The 19,258-nt window shown below is 41.0% G+C and overlaps 1 protein-coding gene across 3 annotated transcripts in view; it reads right to left on the reverse strand.

Annotated features, from left to right (window-relative positions):
- Positions 1-18,727, reverse strand: part of Srfbp1 (serum response factor binding protein 1) — a 41,214-nt gene extending 22,487 nt beyond the window's left edge. The window contains exons 1-3 of one of the 3 annotated variants that reach the window (XM_004669195.2): positions 18,655-18,727; positions 9,590-9,678; positions 7,000-7,072 (exon numbers count right to left, since the gene is read on the reverse strand). In XM_004669195.2, the coding sequence (XP_004669252.1) occupies positions 7,000-7,072; positions 9,590-9,678; positions 18,655-18,690 (198 nt within the window). In that variant the 5' untranslated portion in view covers positions 18,691-18,727. Of the gene's footprint in view, positions 1-6,999; positions 7,073-9,208; positions 9,264-9,589; positions 9,679-18,176; positions 18,198-18,654 lie in introns of those variants that run through there. The other 2 variants (XM_045131183.1, XM_045131184.1) reach the window with 2 other exon arrangements.
- Between the last annotated feature and the right edge of the window lie 531 nt (positions 18,728-19,258).

The raw sequence follows: 19,258 nt of genomic DNA on the forward strand, positions 1-19,258 counted from the left end.
GGGGTACAGAAATATGACCTATTCAAAACACTGACTTCAAGCTGTAGAAACACCACGTCAAGAAACAAACTGGGATTTCACTGGGAGGATCTGGTTCTTGGTTTTTCTGGGGAGTGTCATTAAAATGCTATCACTAGGGGCCAGGCATGGTGGAGCATGCCTTTAATGCCAGCACTCAGAAGGTAGAGGTAGGAGGTGGATGGGGGTTGTTTTTCAAGGTAGGGTGTCGCTCTACTAGTTCAGCCTGACCTGGAATTCACTATGTAGTCTCAGGGTGGCCTCAAACTCATAGCAATCCTTCCACCTCTGCCTCCCAAGTGCTGGGACTGAAGACATGCACCACCACACCCACTGGAAGTTCTGTTTTCAAATGGGGTCCATGAGTGTGAGGAGAGCAGCAGATACTGGTACTTTAATTATTGGAGAAAGAAAGGGCTGGAGAGATGGCTTAGCAGTTAAGGCATTTATTTGCCTGTGAAGCCTAAGGACCCAGGTTTGATTCTCCAGGTCCCATGTAAGCCAGATGCACATGGTGGCACATCCGTCTGGAATTTGCAGTGGCTAGAGGCCCTAGTGCACCCATTCTCACTCACTATCTCTCTCTCTCCCTCTCTATGTCTCTAATAACAATTTACAAAAAGAGAAAGCAGCAGATAAAAAGAGAATGGAAATATATTTAAGACTAAAAAAAGGGGGCTAAAGCCATCTTAGTAGTTAAAGCACTTGCCTTCAAAGCCTAAGGACCCAGGTTCAATTCTCCAGATCTCACATAAGCCAGTTGCACATGGTGGTACAAGTGTCTGGAGTTCATATGCAGTGGCTTAGAGGCACTAGTGTGCCCATTACCTCTCTGTCTATAATAAATAAAAATATTTTAAAAGACACAATAAAAAAATAAGAGAATGGGCACACCAGAACCTCTTGCCACTGTGAACAAATGCCTGGTTCACAGCCAAGCACTGTAACTGCTAAGCCAGCTCTCCAGCCCTACTGATCTTTTATTTTAAATGTTTTTAAAATATTTATTTATTTATTTGAGAGAGAAAAAGAGGCAGTTAGAGAAAGACTAGGGAGAATAGAACCTGGGTCCTTAGGCTTCACAGGCAAGTGACCTAACCACTAAGCCATCTCTCCTTCCCTGCTGAGAGAAATACCACTAAGATTTCCTGTTTATCACTCCAAAGGTCACAAGAGTACAGAAGGCTCATAAACCAGAGGATCTTGCTTCACTTCTAGCAGCAAGAAAAGTTTTGCTTTTTAAAAATAAAATTAGAAGCTATTTGGCCTTTTGGCACTGGCTAAGATGACTGTAAAATGAAGAAACTTTATTTTCTGTTTGTGATACTTAATATTAAAAATAACAAAAAACAAAATTCTGGTTACATATGCTTCAAGAGTTTAGCAGTATTCCTCTTCTCAATTTAGATTCACATTAAACCTGACCTTGTACATCTGCCAACATGAGTAGCACATTTTACCTAAGTCACTCAGCCACGACTCAAGACAGCATCCCCGAGCAGCAGACCCACGACCAGGTGACGTGGCACAGGCCCCGATCTGAAGAAGTGCTTCTTAAGCAGCAGGAAGGACGTGAGAGCTGGCTGTTCAGGACATGACGGCATGTAGGGGCTACACCACATAGGCAGTCAATACTTCTTCCAGGGTCAGTGCAGGGCTGGGGAAGGGTTTCGTGAACTAAGTGCTCAAGGAGTTGTACATCCTGATTCATGTGGGAGCGATGTGCGACATTGCAGCTTGATTGCAGAGAGGTATGAAATAGGCTGCTGTATCTGGGGTTCAGTGTCAGTGGTATTAAAACAAGTACAGGGCAGGCAAAAGCATTGGGAGCCACAGAGGCAGCAAGGTGGAGACATCACAAAAGGTTCTGCATGAGTGGGGCCCCAATTAGATCTGGATTATAATGTTGAACATGATTTGAAGCTGGTGAAATCAGGGGCAAAAAGTTCAAGTGAGAAAGTCTAAGAACCTAAACTAAGATCTATCTACAGAAGATATCTTAAAGCTGGGCATGGGGGCGCACACTTTTAATCCTAGCACTCAGGAGGCAGAGGTAGGAGGATCACCATGAGTTCGAGGCCACCCTGAGATTACCTAGTGAACTCCAGGTCAGCCTGGGCAGAGTGAGACCCTACCTTGAAAAACAAAATATATATATATCTTAAAATTGTAACTACTCAGTCGCTAATTTTAATCTATGCTAATAAGTATCTGCCTCAAAAGGATTTTTCGGCGGGAGAGAGGGTTTAGCGTTTAAGGTGCTTGTCTGCAAAGCCTAAGGACACATGTTCGATTCTCTAGGTCCCCCTAAACCAGACACAAGGTGACACAAGCATTTGGAGTTCGATTACAGTGGCTGGAGACCCTGGCACCCAATTCTTTCTTTCTCCCTCTCTCTCTCTCCCATTAAAAAGGCCAGTATATTGGGCTTGCCTCAAAAAAAAAGGATTTCTCACTGGGTGTGGTGGTGTATGCCTTTAATCCCAGCACTCAACTACACAGTAAATCCCAGGTCAGCCTGAGCTAGAGTAAGATCCTACCTTGGGGGAAAAAAAAAGGGATTTTTACTTTTTCTACCCAATAACAAGAGTGAGGTCACTGTCCAGGCAGTTCGCATACAACAGGTACTCTTCTGACTCGCCATGGCACAGTAACGCTGGATCGTAGAGTTCAGACACTCATCATGTAAGTTCGAATTAGTAAAATGTTCTCTGGAAAAGATGTATCAGTAAGGAAGCAAACAACGGGAAAAGCAGCAAGAGAAAATGCTATGGGACACATAGAAAGGAAGAGCCCTGTAAATAAGTACAGAACATGGTTGTACTACCCACAAAAAAAAAAAAAAAAAAATCCCTGTTAAAGGTAGATTAAGTAAAGCAGGTAGATACTGATGTGGAGCAGACAAAAGGCTAGCCAAGGTGTATCACCAGCTCTTTAGCACTCAGGCCATGGCTACATCCAGACGCATGGTTCAGGAGTGGTGCAGGGTCAGCCTTGGTAAAGGAATCCAGAACGCATGGTCCACTGAGATAAGCTGGGGGGGGGGGGACCAGGAAAGAAAGAACTCACATGAGGAAGAGGCTCACAGCAGTTTACCAGAAACAAAAAGACCTGAACTGAACCTGTAGCTGTGTCTAAGAAACACAGTGTGAAGTTAAACTTCTCACCACAAAAATTAACTAGCAAAACCATCACTGACTAGAAGAGAATAAACAAATCCATAATCTCTACATTAATCCTCAATGTCCACAGTAGAATTTAAAATCATCTTGCAGCCAGGCATGGCGGTGCATGCCTTTAACCCCAGCACTTGGGAGGCAGAGGTAAGAGGATTGCTGGAATTCACTACGGAATTCATTATGTAGTCTCAGGGTGGCCTCAAACCCATGGTGATCCTCCTACCTCTGCTAGGATTAAAGGCGTGCACCACCATGCTCACCCTAAAAAACAAAACAGTGGTGCACACCTTTAATCCCAGCACTCAGGAGGCAGAGGTAGGTGGACTGTTGTGAGTTTGAGGCCACCCTGAGATTACATAATGAATTCCTGGTCAGCCTGGGCTAGAATGAGACCCTACCTCGAAAAACCAAAAAAAAAACCAGTTCTAACTAATTTAACCATACTATCCATCATTAGGTTTTAAGACTACAGGATATTCAGACAACCTCAAAAGTATTATTCCAGATTATGTAATACTAATAGAAAAATAGCACCTTTACAATAAAGAAATTGAGATAAAAATATTTGAAACACGAGAGTGGAAATCAACTGTGCCAGTTAAAGGACTAACATGGATGTGACACACTATGTTACTACTTTTATGCTGTAGTATTGCAATTTTTCTATAAAGCCTAAGGACTCAGGTTCAATTCCCCAAGACCCACATAAGCCAGATGCACATGGTGGTGCATGGAGTTTGTTTGCAGTTGCTTGAGGCCCTGGTGCACCCATTCTCTTGCTCTCTCACTGTCATAAATAAATAAATGAAAAGAAAAAGCACCAAAGACTAGGGATCCTTCCACACATTATAGCTTTTAAAATTAGAACTTACAGTTGTAGAACATCAGAAAGATTGGGTCTTTTTTTTTTTTTTGGTCTCTTGGCCAGAATAAACAACTCTTATTTCTAAAAATGTATCAGGTTTTCCTCATGAGGATGTCATCTTGCAACAAAATACCCTATTATCATAGAAAGCAAGTATAGGCAGTATGTCATGAATAAGGCTATAAAAAAATCTAGTGGTATATGAGCCAAAGAAAAAATTCCTCTGGAAAACTGTGTAACTAGAGGTTTCCTCCAAATTTAATTGTGACTGTGGATCTACTGCTTTGTGACTATTTCTTTGATACTCCCATATATATGAAAAACAATCCTGAGGAATGTAGGAATGACCTTACAAATAAGAAAAATACCTAATGTATTTGCTTTTTATTAAATTTTTTGTTTATTATTTTTACTTATTTGAGAGTACCAGACGAGGGGGGGGGGGGAAGGAGGGAGAGAGGGAGAGAATGGGCGCACCAGGGCCTCCAGCCACTACAAAAGAACTGCAGACACATGTGCCCCCTTGTGCATCTGGCTAACGTGGGTCCTGGGAAATAGAGTCTTGAACCAGGGTCCTTAAGCTTCACAGGCAAGCACTTAACCGCTAAGCCATCTCTCCAGCCATTTAGTTAGTTAGTTATTTGAGAGTGACAGAGAGAGAAAATTTGCTTTTAGAAAAGGTAAATTTTGTACATGTATCATAATTGAGAAATAAAACTTGACAGTTAGGGCAAGTGAACATACAGTCTTTCTAATACTCTTTTTAATCTGAATTTTTTTTTTCAGATAGGATTTCACTCTACCTCAGGCTGACCTAGAATTACTATGTAGTCTCAGGGTAGCCTTGAACTCACGGCACTCCTCCCACCTCGCCTCCCCAGTGCTGGGATTAAAGACATGCACCACCAAGCCCAGCTCTGAATTTTTAAATTTAACTGCATTCCAGTGCTTTTGGCATTCCAGAAGAAGCTCAAGTAAGACTGTTCTCACCTCTAGCACCAATTCAAGAAATATACATATTAAAAGTACATGACTCCAAGTAGTACATAGCCTAGAAACTTTGGCCTCCGAGGCAACAATTCCACAGGAGTTCTATCTAATAACCTGGAAAACAGGCATAGGAAATTTATAAAATTTAGTCAGACTCTGCACTAGCCTTGGATCTGACTTATTTGCTGATGAGACTGAAGAACAGAAAACAACTACTTTATACAGACATCAAACAGAACAATTTCCTAATTTTAAAACAATTCACATTTAAAAAAAATATTTTATTGTTTCCAGGTATGGTGGCACACACCTTTAATCCCAGCACTCGAGAGGCAGAGGTAGAATTGCTGTGAGTTCAAGGCCACTGTGAACTACATAGTGAATTCCAGGTCAGTCTGAGCTAAAGTGAAACCCTACCTCAAAAAACCAAAAAAAAAAATTTTTTTATTTTTATTGATTTGACAGAAAGAGGAGGGGGAAAGAGAAAGAATGGACATGCCATGGCCTCAAGCAGCTGCTCTGACTTACATGGCTCCTGAGGAATCGAACCTGGGTCCTTTTGGCTTTGCAGGAAAGCACTTTAACCACTGAGCCATCCCTCCAGCCCCCAAAAGAAATTACCTTTTTAAAATTAATTTATTTATTTGGCAGAGAAAGAGGGATAGAGAGAGAGAATGAATGGGCGTGCCAGGGCCTCCAGCCACTGCAAACAAACTCCATACACGTGCACCTCCTTGTGCATCTGGCTAATGTGGGTCCTGGAGAATAGAACCTGGGTCTTTTGGCTTTGCAGGCAAACCCTTAGCCACTAAGCCATCCCTCCAGCCCAAAAATCACATTTTTAAGAGTTACAAAATGATATTCTAAAGATTGAGAAGTTACCTTTTCTTTTTAAACTCCTTATAAACTGCATATGAGTTCACTGTATATACTTTATTCTTTCTACAGTAAAAATCAGCAATTGTAGTGGCTCAAAGTCAATGAATAATTTAGGATTGCAAAAATGACTATTCAGAAGAAATTATAGGAAAAAAATAAGTACATAATTACGCAATGTAATTTAGAAAGAACCTTAGTTCAGAGGAAAAAAAAAAAAAAAAGGAGATAAACCGTAACTACCTAAGATAGCACTATTTCGAAAAATTTCTAGAAAGCACCAGACGTGGTGGCACGTTTCAATCTCAGCACTCAGGAGGCAGAGGAAGGAGGATCCCAGTGAGTTCAAGGCCACCCTGAGACTACATGGTGAATTCCAGGTCTGCCTGGTCTAGAGGGAAACCCTACCTTAGGGAAAAAAAGAGTGAAAGAAAGTGAGAAGCTTTGATAATTTAACTCAATTAAAATATTGTTAGAGAATTCTCTTGCTCTTTTATCTAACTCAAAACTTGAAACTTATGCCAAATTATGATAGTCAAAGAAACGTAAAATTACACTGCAATTAAGATAATTGCTGGTACCAAATGTTGTTTTTAAGTTCTACAATAAAACATCTCCCAGACATGTAATGGTATGTCATTTGGTAAATGAAAGTTGCCACAAAGTAAGAGCAGTGAGAAGACCTAAAAATTATGCTAGTGAAGGGTCTGGCTGAAGAGACACAGATACAGATCATGTCTGTCCATCACTCATTTCTTTTAAGCTGCTACAGAGGTGAATAAAATGCTGACACCACTATATAAAAATTTACTGAGCTGGCAAAAATAAGAGCATGATGTCAGCCACCAAGATCACCGTCCACATTCCCAAACAGCACGACACTAATTCTTGACTTAGTTGAAATATACGCCTTAGGCATGAGGCCTTATAAAACATAAATGAGTTCAGTTTGGCAGTTTTGACTCATAAGCCCTAAGCAACTCTCAGAAGAACTCCCTAAGTACCACAGACCCAGACAATGCAGGCTGACCAGGCACAGAAACACAGGCGCGTACTCACACTCGTCCCTACCTTCATGGCATGAATTTCCTCAAGTAATCGTTGAGCTCGCTTTTGATTTTTGACCAGTGCATCTTCAGAACCCCTGAAAACACAACATGTAACCAAGTAAAGCATGACCTGAATCACATCATGATTAAAGGTCTTCTACTTCTTTAAGAAAACCCTAAGTGACAGACACCCCAGCTCACCCTGCCCTGTTTCCAAACCCCTGTAACACCTATCCATTCCATAAACTAACCCAAGGGGTTGAAGCTTGAAGAATAAACACTGTCCTGGTGCCATAGTCCTGAAAGCTTATGTTCTCTAGTCCCTAAATGATATGGTCAGCAACATGTTTTAATCAATAAAACATTGTATTTAATGTAACATTAAGTGTCATAAGCTACAAGTGAAGGTTGGTCATACTTTCTTTTTTTTATTTTTGAGGTAGGGCCTCCCTCCAACTCAGGCTGACCTGGAATTCACTATGTAGTCTCAGGATGACCTTGAACTCACAGTAATCCTCCTACCTCTGCCTCCCAAAGCCTGGGATTAAAGGCATGAGACACCACGCCCAGTTTGGTCATACTTTTATTATGTGAAAAATTACTCTCTGGTACAAAGAGAATAAAGATTTTCAATAACTAATTATTATCAAATGGGAAGGCTATCTTCTGGAGCATTTATGAATGAACAGAAAATCACAAAGTTGGAGAGATGGCTTAGCAGTTAAGGCATTTGCCTGAAGGATCCCGTTTCGATTCCCCAGACCCCACGTAAGCCAGATGCACAAGAGGGCACATACATCTGGAATTCATCTGCAGCGGCTAAAGGCCCTAACATGCCCATTCTCTCTCTCTCTCTCTCAAATAAATAAATCAAAAAAAGAAAAAAGAAAATCACAGAAACACACCTGAAGGCTTCCTAAATACCAAATTTTAAGCCATAAGAACTACAAAATTGTTTTTCATTAACACTACTGTTATAAAAATATATTCTTTTTTTCAAAAAAATTTATGAGGGGCTAGAGGGATGGCTCAGCGGTTAAGGCATTATCCTGCAAAGCCAAAGGACCCCAAGGTTCAATTCCCCAGGACCCACATAAACAAGATGCACAAGGTGACACATGCATTTGGAGTTCATTTGCAATGGCTAGAGTTCCAGGTCATCCTGAGCTACAGTGAAACCCTACCACAAAAAAAAATAAATAAATCAATCAATGGGGCTGGAGAGATGTCTCAGCACTTAAGGGACTTGCCTGTAATGTCTAACAACCAGGGTTTGATTCCCTAGTGCCCACATAAAGCCAGATGCACAATGTGGTGCATACATTTGGAGTTTGCTTACAGTGGCTAGAGGCCCTGGCACATCCATTCTCTCTCTCCCCCTCATTGCAAATAAATAATTTAAAAAATTAATCTATGGTAAGAGCTGGAGGGATGGCTTAGCAGTTAAGGCACTTGCCTGCAAAGCCAAAGGATGGACCCAGGTTTGACTCCCCAGAACCCATGTTAGCCAGATGCAAAAGGGGCACATATGTCTGTAGTTCACTTGCAGTGGATGGAGGCCCTGGTGTGCCCATTCTCTCTCCCTCTTTCTGTCAAATAAATAAATAAAAATAAAATATTAAAATCTATGGTAAGCCAGGGGTGGTGGTGCATGCCTTTAATCTTAGCACTTGGAAGGCAGAGATCGGAAGATCACTGTGAGTTTGAAGCCACCCTGAAAATACATAGTGAGCTAGAGCAAAACCCTACCTCAGAAAAAACAAATCTATATATAATAATCTGATGTATATGTCTATATGATACTGAAGATCACCAAGTACTTAATGCAAGAAAAAGCATAAAGATCTTCATATATGATTGGTAGACAGGTCAGTATTACAGACTAGTTAAACTATATTACCATTTTTTTCAAATTTTTTAAATATTTTATTTATTTATTTGAAAGAGAGACAGAGAAAGAGGCAGATAAAGGGAGAGAATGGGAATGCCAGCCAGTATAAATGAACTCCAGTGGCTTACATGGGTCCTGGGTCTTTAATCTTCACAGCCAAGGACCTTACAACCGCTAAGCCATCTCTCCAGCCCCTACATTAACTGCTTTAACAACTTCAAGTGACATAAAATGCATAAATAACTCCAAGGCAATTCTACTTTGAAAAGACCAAATAGAGAGCTTTTTTAAAACAGAAGAATTTGGGCCAGAGACATGGCTTAGCAGTTAAAGCACTTGCCTGCGAAGCCTAAGAATTCATGTTCGAATCTCCAGGTCCCACGTAAGCCAGATGCACAGTGACTCAAGCATGCAATGTCACACAGCGTACAAGGGGCAGTTCTGGAGTTCATTCACAGTGGCTGAAGGCTCTGGCACACCCATTCTCTCTCTGCCTCTCTCTCTCTAAATAAATAAAAATAGAAGAAATTATTCTGTCTGAAGCAAATAAGGTGCAAAGCAGACACAGACCTCACACAGACCATCTGTATACAGAAACAATGTTCAATGAGAAAGAAACAGAACTAGCCTTCTAGATCAGACTCTCAAATTTCATAAATATTAAATAAAAACAACTTTTGAAATTTTATTAGCTACAAAATCATTATTTCAAATGACTAACTTTTTTGACTTCAGTCTTCCAACACTCCTGACAAGTTTTCGGATAACCAGAACTCGAATTCGCTTCACTTCTTTTCTCATCTTCACAACCTTTAAGGAATAAAGACAAAAGTCACTTAACCCTTAAATAAAATGAACTCTGTATCTTACTATCATACACTTAGTCCACTAGATTAACCAAATTTGTTTAATTATGTTCAGTTTAAGGAAATCATATTTCTTCCATAAACAGTGAATAAACTGATAAGTGTAAAATTCAGTGGAGAAATAAGTTATGATTTTTAAGAATATCACAAGAGGGGAGGGAATTATCATGGTTTGTTATCTATAATTATGGAAGTTATCAAAAAAAAAAAAAGTTAGCCACCCGCTCTCCATTATAAAGCTACCATCAATCGTGGGCTACAAGAGGGCCTACACCTATTAAATTCTCTATAAAAAAAAGGGTACGGGTTATCTCATTTGTCCTGGTGCTAACTTACTCTCTGTTGGAGAATCTGCTTCTCTTTTTCAGATAGATGCAGATCCTAAGGAGACAGCCACCCCATTATACCTCAACAGGGCCCCAGGTGAAACTAAGAAAAATTGGCGAAACAAGCAAAGGTGCTGTTTTCCTGGTGAACTGGGTACCAGCACAAGGCACACACAGACAACACACAGACAAAAAAAAATCAACTCCTACCGAATCAGAGAGCCAGAGACCCAGAGGCCCCCAACACCTCATCACTGAAGCAGACCAAAAATGAACCCAACATGGCTCAGGGAAATTTTGCAGAAGAGGGGGCAAAAAGAATGTCAGAGCCACATGTTGGGTCATGATATGCACAGACATTTATCCTACCCATAACTGTGGACTAACTCCACAATGCACAACCCATATACCTCAACAAGGAGGGGCTAAGGGGAGGGGGTAGGTCACGGATGAGCCTAATAATGGTACCAAACTGCCTGTATTTGCTGAATACAAAACTAATTAATAAAAAAAAAAAATTTTAAAAATAAAGTTAGCCAGATGTGCAAGGGGGCACACACATTTGGAGTTTTTTGCAGTGGCTGGAGGCCACTCTAGTCTAGGCTGACCTTGAATTCATTATGTATTCTTGAGGTGGCCTTGAACTCATGACGATACACCTACCTCTGCCTCCTGAGGGCTGGGATTAAAGGTGTGCACCACCATGCCCGGCTAAAATAGCAGTTTTTGTATTGGCATGAACCTAAGTATATAACACATTCCCTTAGAATTAGAATTTCCTTATCCAGTAATGACAAACAGCACTTCTTAAATTAGAGTTTTAAAACTGGAGACTAACTTTCCAATGATTGGAATGTAACTAAGGGCCAACTCTGCCTCTAATTTTTTAGTTTAGTTGGGCTAATAGTAGTTAGTGAATGAGACATTATTTCATAAGCCTTCAAAATTGAGATTTGTTGACATATTTTAATGCATAATATGTCACTTGTTATTAATTTATTAATGACTTAATTTTAAAATATATGCATATATATCATCATAAAGTTATACTATTGGTTTTATTTTTTTTAAATTTATTTTAAAATAAATATTTTTATTTCTCAATTTAATAAATTTTTTATTTTAAAATAATTACTATTAGTCACTTTTTTGGGGGGGTAGGTTTGAGGTAGGGTCTTGCTCTAACCCGGGCTGACCAGGAATTCATTCTGTAGTCTCAGGTTGGCCTCAAATTCACTTGCAATCCTCCTGCCTCAACTTCCCAAGTGCTGGGATTAAATGCTTACACCACCATACCTGGCCTCTGAATCACTTCTTTGGTAAATAATACAAAAATATGATCACAGGGCTAGGGAAATGGTTCAGTGGTTAACGGAACTTGCTTGCAAAGCCTGATGCCTGGTTCGATTCCCCAGTAGCCATGGAAAGCCAGAAGCACAAGTGGCACGTGTGTCTGGAGTTCACCTGCAGTGGCACGAGGCCTGGCACGCCCATCCTCATTCCTACCCTCTCTCTCCTTGCACATAAAAAAAAATTTAAGTGAAAAAAATGATCATAAATGAAGTGGAAACCTAATATACCTGTTGAAACAGCACCATGGTTACAGATCAAAAAAATTGTTACCACCAACCCAGAAAAGAGAAGGGAACTACAAACAGGCAAAAGCTGGCAGAGAGCAAAGGAAAGACATTCCGTACAAAGAGTTCTCTAGCTCAGGGACTTAAAAGCCCAATGTGTCCTGGAATAATTCAGTTATGAGGACAGATGTATCATAGCCCAACAGAGATCGTGTGTTAAAATCCCTTTCTGTAGTTCAACATTCCAGCCATCTGACAGATAGGAAAAGTGTTTTACAAGGTGAACATTCTATCTACATTAGCTATACTCCTTAATAAATGACCTAAAAGACCTTTCCCAATTACATGTTCTCTTATAAGCTTATGCTTAATGACAATTTGCTTTTGAGAAAAAGAACTATTACCTGAGAATACCTAGTGAATTCCAGGTCAGCCTGGGCTAGAGTGAGAACCTACCTCAGGAAAAAAAAAAAAAAAAATCCCACTTCTAAGAATTTATCCAGAAAACTTTGAAGGCAACAATGACAAGAAGTTTCTGATATGTAGAGCTGAAAGCAGACTCGGATACAGAGACAGGAGTTTTGAATTGACTCTTTACCGTTGTTTTGGTTTGGTTTGGATTTTGAGGTAGGGTTTTGCACTAGCTGAGGCTTACCTGGAATTCACTCTGTGGTTTTAGGGTAGCCTTGAACTCATAATGGTGATCTCCTACCTCTGCCTCCCAAGTGCTGGGATTAAAAGCGTGCACCACCATGCCCAGCTTGAATTGACTCTTGATTGGCTGTCTATGAGCCGCTCAACCAGCTACACTAACCCTTTACCAAAATCTGATAACTATTATGAAAATCTAAGCCATTAGTATTTTTTTAGAGTACATTACACCTGGGTATTCATTCTTACCAATCTATTACAACAGGACTGGTCACAAGTCTGTGAGGAAACAGGCATGTTCACACACTGCTGACAAAAGGGCAAACTGTATTATACTAGAGGACTGCTTGTCCATCAAACAAAAATCTCACTTATGCTGGGCGTGGTGATGCACACCTTTAATCCCAGCACTCAGGAGGCAGAGGCAGAATCACCGTGCATTTGAGGCCACCCTGAGAATACATAATGAATTCCAGGTCAGCCTGGGCTAGAGTGAGACCCTACCTCGGAAAAAAAAAAAAATCCCACATCTAAGAATTTATCCAGAAAACATACTTGCAATTGCAATAAAAGAAAAAGGTTATACAGAATACTTTCCATTGTAGCATTCTTTAAAAAGTTTTATAAAATGTTTATAAAGCATGTAGTAGTATAGTGTTTATGCATACATTTTTGTATTGTATTAACTTACTTTATTTGCATGGAGAGAGAGGGCAAGTGTATGGGCACACCAAAGCCTCTTGCCCACAAACTCCAGATGAATGTATCACTCTGTGTATCTAGTTTTACTTGGGTAGTGGGGAATTAGTGTACCTAGGCTGGCAAACTTTGTTGAACCCCATTTCTATAGTTTAGTATTCCATATACAAAGTTTAAAATAGCTGGGCGTGGTGGTGTACGTCTTTAATGCCAGCACTTGGGAGGCAAAGGTAGAAGGATCACCATGAGTTCAAGGCCACCCTGAGACTCCATAGTGAATTCCAGGTCAGCCTGGGCCAGAGTGAGATCCTACCTCGAAAAACTAAAATATATATACATATACAAGTATGTATGTGTGTGTATGTATATATATAGATATATATACACACACATACATACACATATACATATATACATACATACATACATACACATACATACACACACACACACACAGTACATAATCCTATATACTGAGTATGAAATGTACAGTGAGAAAAATGATAAAAGAGAAATAATTGTCAATAAGGTGGAAGAGAAGATAGGTGCAAAGCACTGATAACTGCTAAATATGAGTAGATTACAAGGACAATTGTTATATTATTTCCTGTACATCTGCAGTGCTTCATAGTTAACAAAATCATGCTTTTACAAAGAGAATTCTAATTCAGGGGCTGGAAAGATGGCTCAGCGGTGAAGGCACTTGCCTGCAACACCAAATAACCCTGGTTCAATTCCCCAGTACCCACATAAAGCCAGATGCACAAAGTTGCACATGCATCTGGAGTTTGTTTGCAGCAGCTGGAGGCCCTGGTGTTCCCATTCTCTCTGTCTCTCTTCTCTCTCTCTCTGCTTGCAAATAAATAACAAATAAAAAAAATTTTAGTAAATAATTCTAACTTAGCTATTGGGATTACAAGTAGTAACTGAATCATACCTTTTTTTTTTATTTCTGATGAGCAACAACTTAAAATTTCAAAAAAATAAAAATGAAAAATTTTAGAATGAGCCAGCCTGGGATTACAGAGTGAGTTCCAGATCAATATGGGCTAGAATGAGACCCTACTTCGAAGGAAAAAAAAAAATTCTAGAATGCTTAGTAATTGTAACTTAATCATTATTGAGCTTATGCTGCCACCTAGCAAAACTTCCCAGAATACTTAAAACAGGTTACTACTTCAGAAATTAGGTAAAAGTATTATGCATATCATACAATTATGATACAGTTGCTGGGCATGGTGGCGCATGCCTTTAATCCCAGCACTCAGGAGGCAGAGGTCGGAGGATCACCATGAGTTTGAGCCACCCTAAGACTACATAGTGAATTCCAGGTCATCTTGGGCTACAGTGAGACTTTACTTGAGAAAAAAATAATAACTATTATAATACAGGACTTTTTTAACTTCGTAACACATACAGACATGGTTTTTAACATACTTATCTTTTACAATATGTGCAGGAAAAACGTTCACAGCTATTTTAATTTCTACCTTACAGTCCCCTTATTTAAGGGATGTTTGTTCCAATATACAAAGTGGATACCTGAAACTAGACACAGTCCCAAATCCTACTGTGTACCCTTTTTTCCTATACCTATCTGTGAAAGTGTGTGTTAATTTTGGTTACAAATAAACCACAGCAAGGAACTAACAAAAATAACTAATAATAAAACACATCAATTATACCGCAATAGAAGTTTATATGTTATGGCCATTGTTAAACAGGGTAAAGGGTACTTGAGCACACATACTGTGACACTATGATAATCACTCTGATAACTGTGGACTTAGTGACAGTGGTGTAGACAAAGAGGTAAGTGCCAACCTGGACAGGACAGCTAAAGAATTCATCATACTGCTTCTAACAGCATGCAAACTCAAAACTCCCAAATTGCTTCTGGAATTTTCCACTTCTATTTTCAGACTGTAATTACCTCAGGTAACTGAAACTATATAAAACAGAACCATAATTGGAGCAGGATACTAATGGTACTATCTTATAATAAATGGAAAGCAATTTTCTAGTGGGCTAATTATTTTCTATTAAATGATAAAAATGTCAGTTTTCAAATATTTTATTTTCATTTATTTGAGAGAGAGAGAGAGAGAGAGAGAAAAGAAAAAGGAAGGAGGGAGGGAGGGAGTGTGTGAGACACACAAGGGCCTCTAGCCACCACAAACAAACTCCAGAAGCACTGGCACCCTGTGCATCAGGCTTGTGTGGGGGTTCTGGGGCATTAAACCTGGTTTCTTAGGCTGGAAAAGCACCTTAACTTCAAAGTTATTTCTCCAGTCCCAATAATGTCAGTTTTCTACAAAGACTCAAGGTCTTCCAATGGATTAAATATTTCAGGGGCTGGAGGGATGGCTTAGCAGTTAAGGCATTTGTGTGCAAACCAAAGGATCCCAGTCCAACTCTCCAGGATCCATGTAAGCCAGATGCACAAGGGGGGGGCATGCATCTGGAATTCCGTCTGCAGTGGCTGGTGACCCTGGCACACCCATTCCTCTCTCAAAATAAATAAATAAACAAATTTCCATCAAATTGCCATATATCCTAATTCTGATTTTACATGTAACAATTACCAAAGAAAGAGATAATTAAATGCAGTTCCAGATAAAATTCTACACTCACTAACTGCTACGGTATAGTTGTTTTCAGTTCCTTCTCTAGTTTTTCCTATAAAGAATGAAAGGAAGTCAACATGTAGATCTCCCCTTTCATATGAACATTAGTTGATGCCATATTCTGGGGGGCAAATGTTCATCTTATCAAATTACAGTTCCTGATTATATGAGGAAAATGACCTATGCCTGGGGTTAGTACAGTGACTTTACCAAGATATCTTAAGTATTTTCTCTTGAAAACCCATATAAAATACAGAGGAAGAAAACAAAAAAATGTAATGATTATAAGATGAAATAAAAATGCACTTTTTTTTGGATTTTTGGTCATACAGTCTCACTCCAGCCCAGGCTGACCTAGAATTCACTATGTAGTCTCAGGGTGGCCTCAAACTCATGGTGATCCTCCTACCTCTGCCTCCTGAGTGCTGGGATTAAAGGCGTGCATGACCATGCCTGGCTCACTCTTTACTTTTCATACTGGCTATGAGATATATCTATATAGTTAAGTGCCAGAAAACAAATTTTCAAGGAATGTTTTACATATATATATATTTTTTTCCAGTTAGATAACATCATCACCTCTACTCCTGTCTTCTTCATGTAAGGATTATATATATAAATATATAGATATATTTATAGATATATACATATATATATATATATATATACACACACACATATATATACATCCACACACACACACACTGAGTAGATATATAGATATAGATATATATTTATATGTATATACACACTGAGTAGATGTGAGGGTGATTTGGCTGCAGCATCTGTCAGTTCATTCTTGGCTGCCGGGGCTGATTTGGCTGCTACGGCTGTCAAAGTGGTATCCCTCCCTTGCATGCTTTATGTGAGCCCTCCTGTGGTAGTTAGCTCCATGTTGCTGGGATGAACTTCCAAAGCAGGCACAGTTTATGGGAAGAAGGGATTTATTTCAAGCTTAGAGATCCAAAAGTTCCATAATGGCCAAAGAAACTGGCCCCTTTTCGCAGATCCAAACAGAAACCACCAGCAGCCAGCACACACCAAAAGCAAGCACAAAACAATGCAGCAGGGACTCAGGCAGAATTCAACCTGCGCTGCACACCTCTGGCCTGGAAATCAGATCCTCCCTCAGTAACACCTCAGGGCTGGACCCAGGATCCACCCCAAGTGACACCGCCTCCAGGCAGGCAGCTGGAGGCACGCTTTAATTAAACAGCTAAGTGTACTGGAGGGCATATATTTAAACTACCACCCCTGCCTGCTGCATGCTAGGTCAAGAAGGTCGACCATCCCCAAACAGAGAAGACCGGTTCTTTGGTCAAGGGTATACAAGTAGCTGCGCTCCCCTGCTAGGATCTCCACACAAGCTCTCAACAACACATCACCCAGTGACACCACAGCCATCTTGGTTTGTGAAACTAAAACATTTTAAGAACAAAATTACCCAAGGTGCATTTTTAGAACATGTTCCTACTGTTGGGTGATGCAAATCTGTTGTTTTTCCAATTAAGTAACATCACCTCTACTCCTGTCTCTTTATATTAGGGCATATTAGATTTTATGTGGGATATTAATGACTTGATAAATTCCTAAGTCCTGCAACAGACATCAACAAAGCATACATGTTCTAGGGATATATACACAGAGATGGAAGTATTTCTAGCATAGAAAACACTCTGGTCACATGAGAAATATACCCCTGAACAGTTTTGAAAAAGTCTACAAGCTAATGAAGCTAAAAAAGAAACAGACTTATATGACCAATTTCCTGTCATTACTACTATCAAAATTGGACATAAATGTGAGTACTGTTTTCTGTGAATTCCCAAGGACATCTAAGTTATAATCCTTTCTATTTCATAACCTAATGGAAAATGGACCATTAATAATTTTCTTGTACAAATACAAGCTTAATGAATGTTCATTTATATACATATAGTGTTGTTGTTGTTATTTTAGTTTTTCTGAGATAGAGTCTCACTCGAGCCTAGGCTGACCTGGCACTCACTCTGCAGTCCCACTGACTGCTGGGATTGAAGGCATGCACCACCATGCCCAGCTCATTAGTACATTTTTAAAAATGTTCTATTTTCATTTACAGATGCATGTGACTCCTTGTGCATCTGGCTAACATGGGTCCTGGAGCAGCAAACCTGGGTCCTTTGGCTTTGCAGGCAAAGGCCTTAACCTCTGCGCCATCCCTCCAGACCTCATTAGCACGTTTTGACAGCCTTCCTCCCCTTTCCCTAATAGATCTTGTACTCTACTGCTTACTCAACTCAAAGCAGTCTGGTAATAAACAGTAATGCACTTGTTTTATTCTCTATTTCATCTCATAAATTCTCATCGGTGAAGACTTATGTATGTCATCCAAAGAGTTTCCCAGTACTAACCCTACCTTGCTTATATTAATCCTCCTTCCTGGAATGCTTTTATGCACTACCAATGGGGGGGGTACTTTTCTGTTATTATTCTTTACCATCAGTGGGTACTGTTTAAGCATTTCACACCCCGTCTGTAGGAACTAAAAACTACACAATGTATCTTACACAGCTGTGTTACCTGAACCAGTGATCGCTCTTAGCAGACACATCCAGACAGTAAAGAGGTTCAAGAACTGTTATTGCTTTGTGCAGGACTGAGTCCTCATTGGATCCCTGCTTTCGAGCGTACTTTAGGATTTCAGGCATCTTACTGCTTCTTCTGAAATACGCACAAACTGAGAAGGGCTGCGGGCACGCAGTAAATAGCCTGATGGGACTAACTCAGAACAGTGGAGGGGTCGAAGGCGCCCGGCAGACGAGACCGAACCTAAGCACGAACCAGAGAAGGGAAAGCGGGCACAGCAAGTTCACAGGCAGCCCTCTCACGGCAGGCCTGGACGGAAACGCGGGGACCGGGCCGTGCGCACGGCCCCGGGGAGGAGCTGCAGCAGGGCGCGTCTCCGCCTTCGTCTCCCGCCGGCGGCCCGCGCGACATCGTGCACCGCGTTCGCCCCGCGCCGCCCGCCGCGCCCTCCGCCTCAGGCCGCCGTGCTCACCTCGTTGTTGAGGTTCAGCGCTCCCGGCTGAGCCATGGCGGCGACGCGCGCACGACCCGCGCCGTCGCCCGCACCGGAACTGCCGCCGGCCACGCCGCGGCCGCGTCCCGACGCCCCTCGACGGCGGCCTCTTCCGCCCAAAATTGATCCGCCGTCCGCCCGGGCGCACGCCTTCCGGCCGCGCCGGAAATGGGGGAGCAGTTCCGGTCGGATCGCGCGTTCCCGCGGGCACCGGGCGCGGGGGACGTCCGTGCGCGTGTACGTTGGGGTCCCTGGCGTTCGTTTTCCTGGGTCCGTGCTTGTGCTGCTGTGAAAGGGTCTTGTTTTCGTCTCCTGAGGGTGAAGCGTTTCTTGAAAAGGTCAAGTTCATGAGTGACGACTTTTGCTCCCAATTTTTGAAGATATTTTTAATATATTTCTTTTAAAGAGAGAGGGAATGGGCGCGCCAGGGCCTGCAGCCACTGCAAATGAACACCAGGCGCATGCGCTAGCTTGTGCATCGGGTTTACGTGTGTTCTGGGGGGTCGAACCTGGTTAAGGCAAGAGCCTTAACCGCTGATTTTTTATTTATTTATTTATTTTTTTTTGAGTTAGGAAACTCACT

This window comes from Jaculus jaculus, chromosome 12 (genome assembly GCF_020740685.1).
Source record: "Jaculus jaculus isolate mJacJac1 chromosome 12, mJacJac1.mat.Y.cur, whole genome shotgun sequence".
Lineage (NCBI taxonomy): Eukaryota > Metazoa > Chordata > Mammalia > Rodentia > Dipodidae > Jaculus > Jaculus jaculus.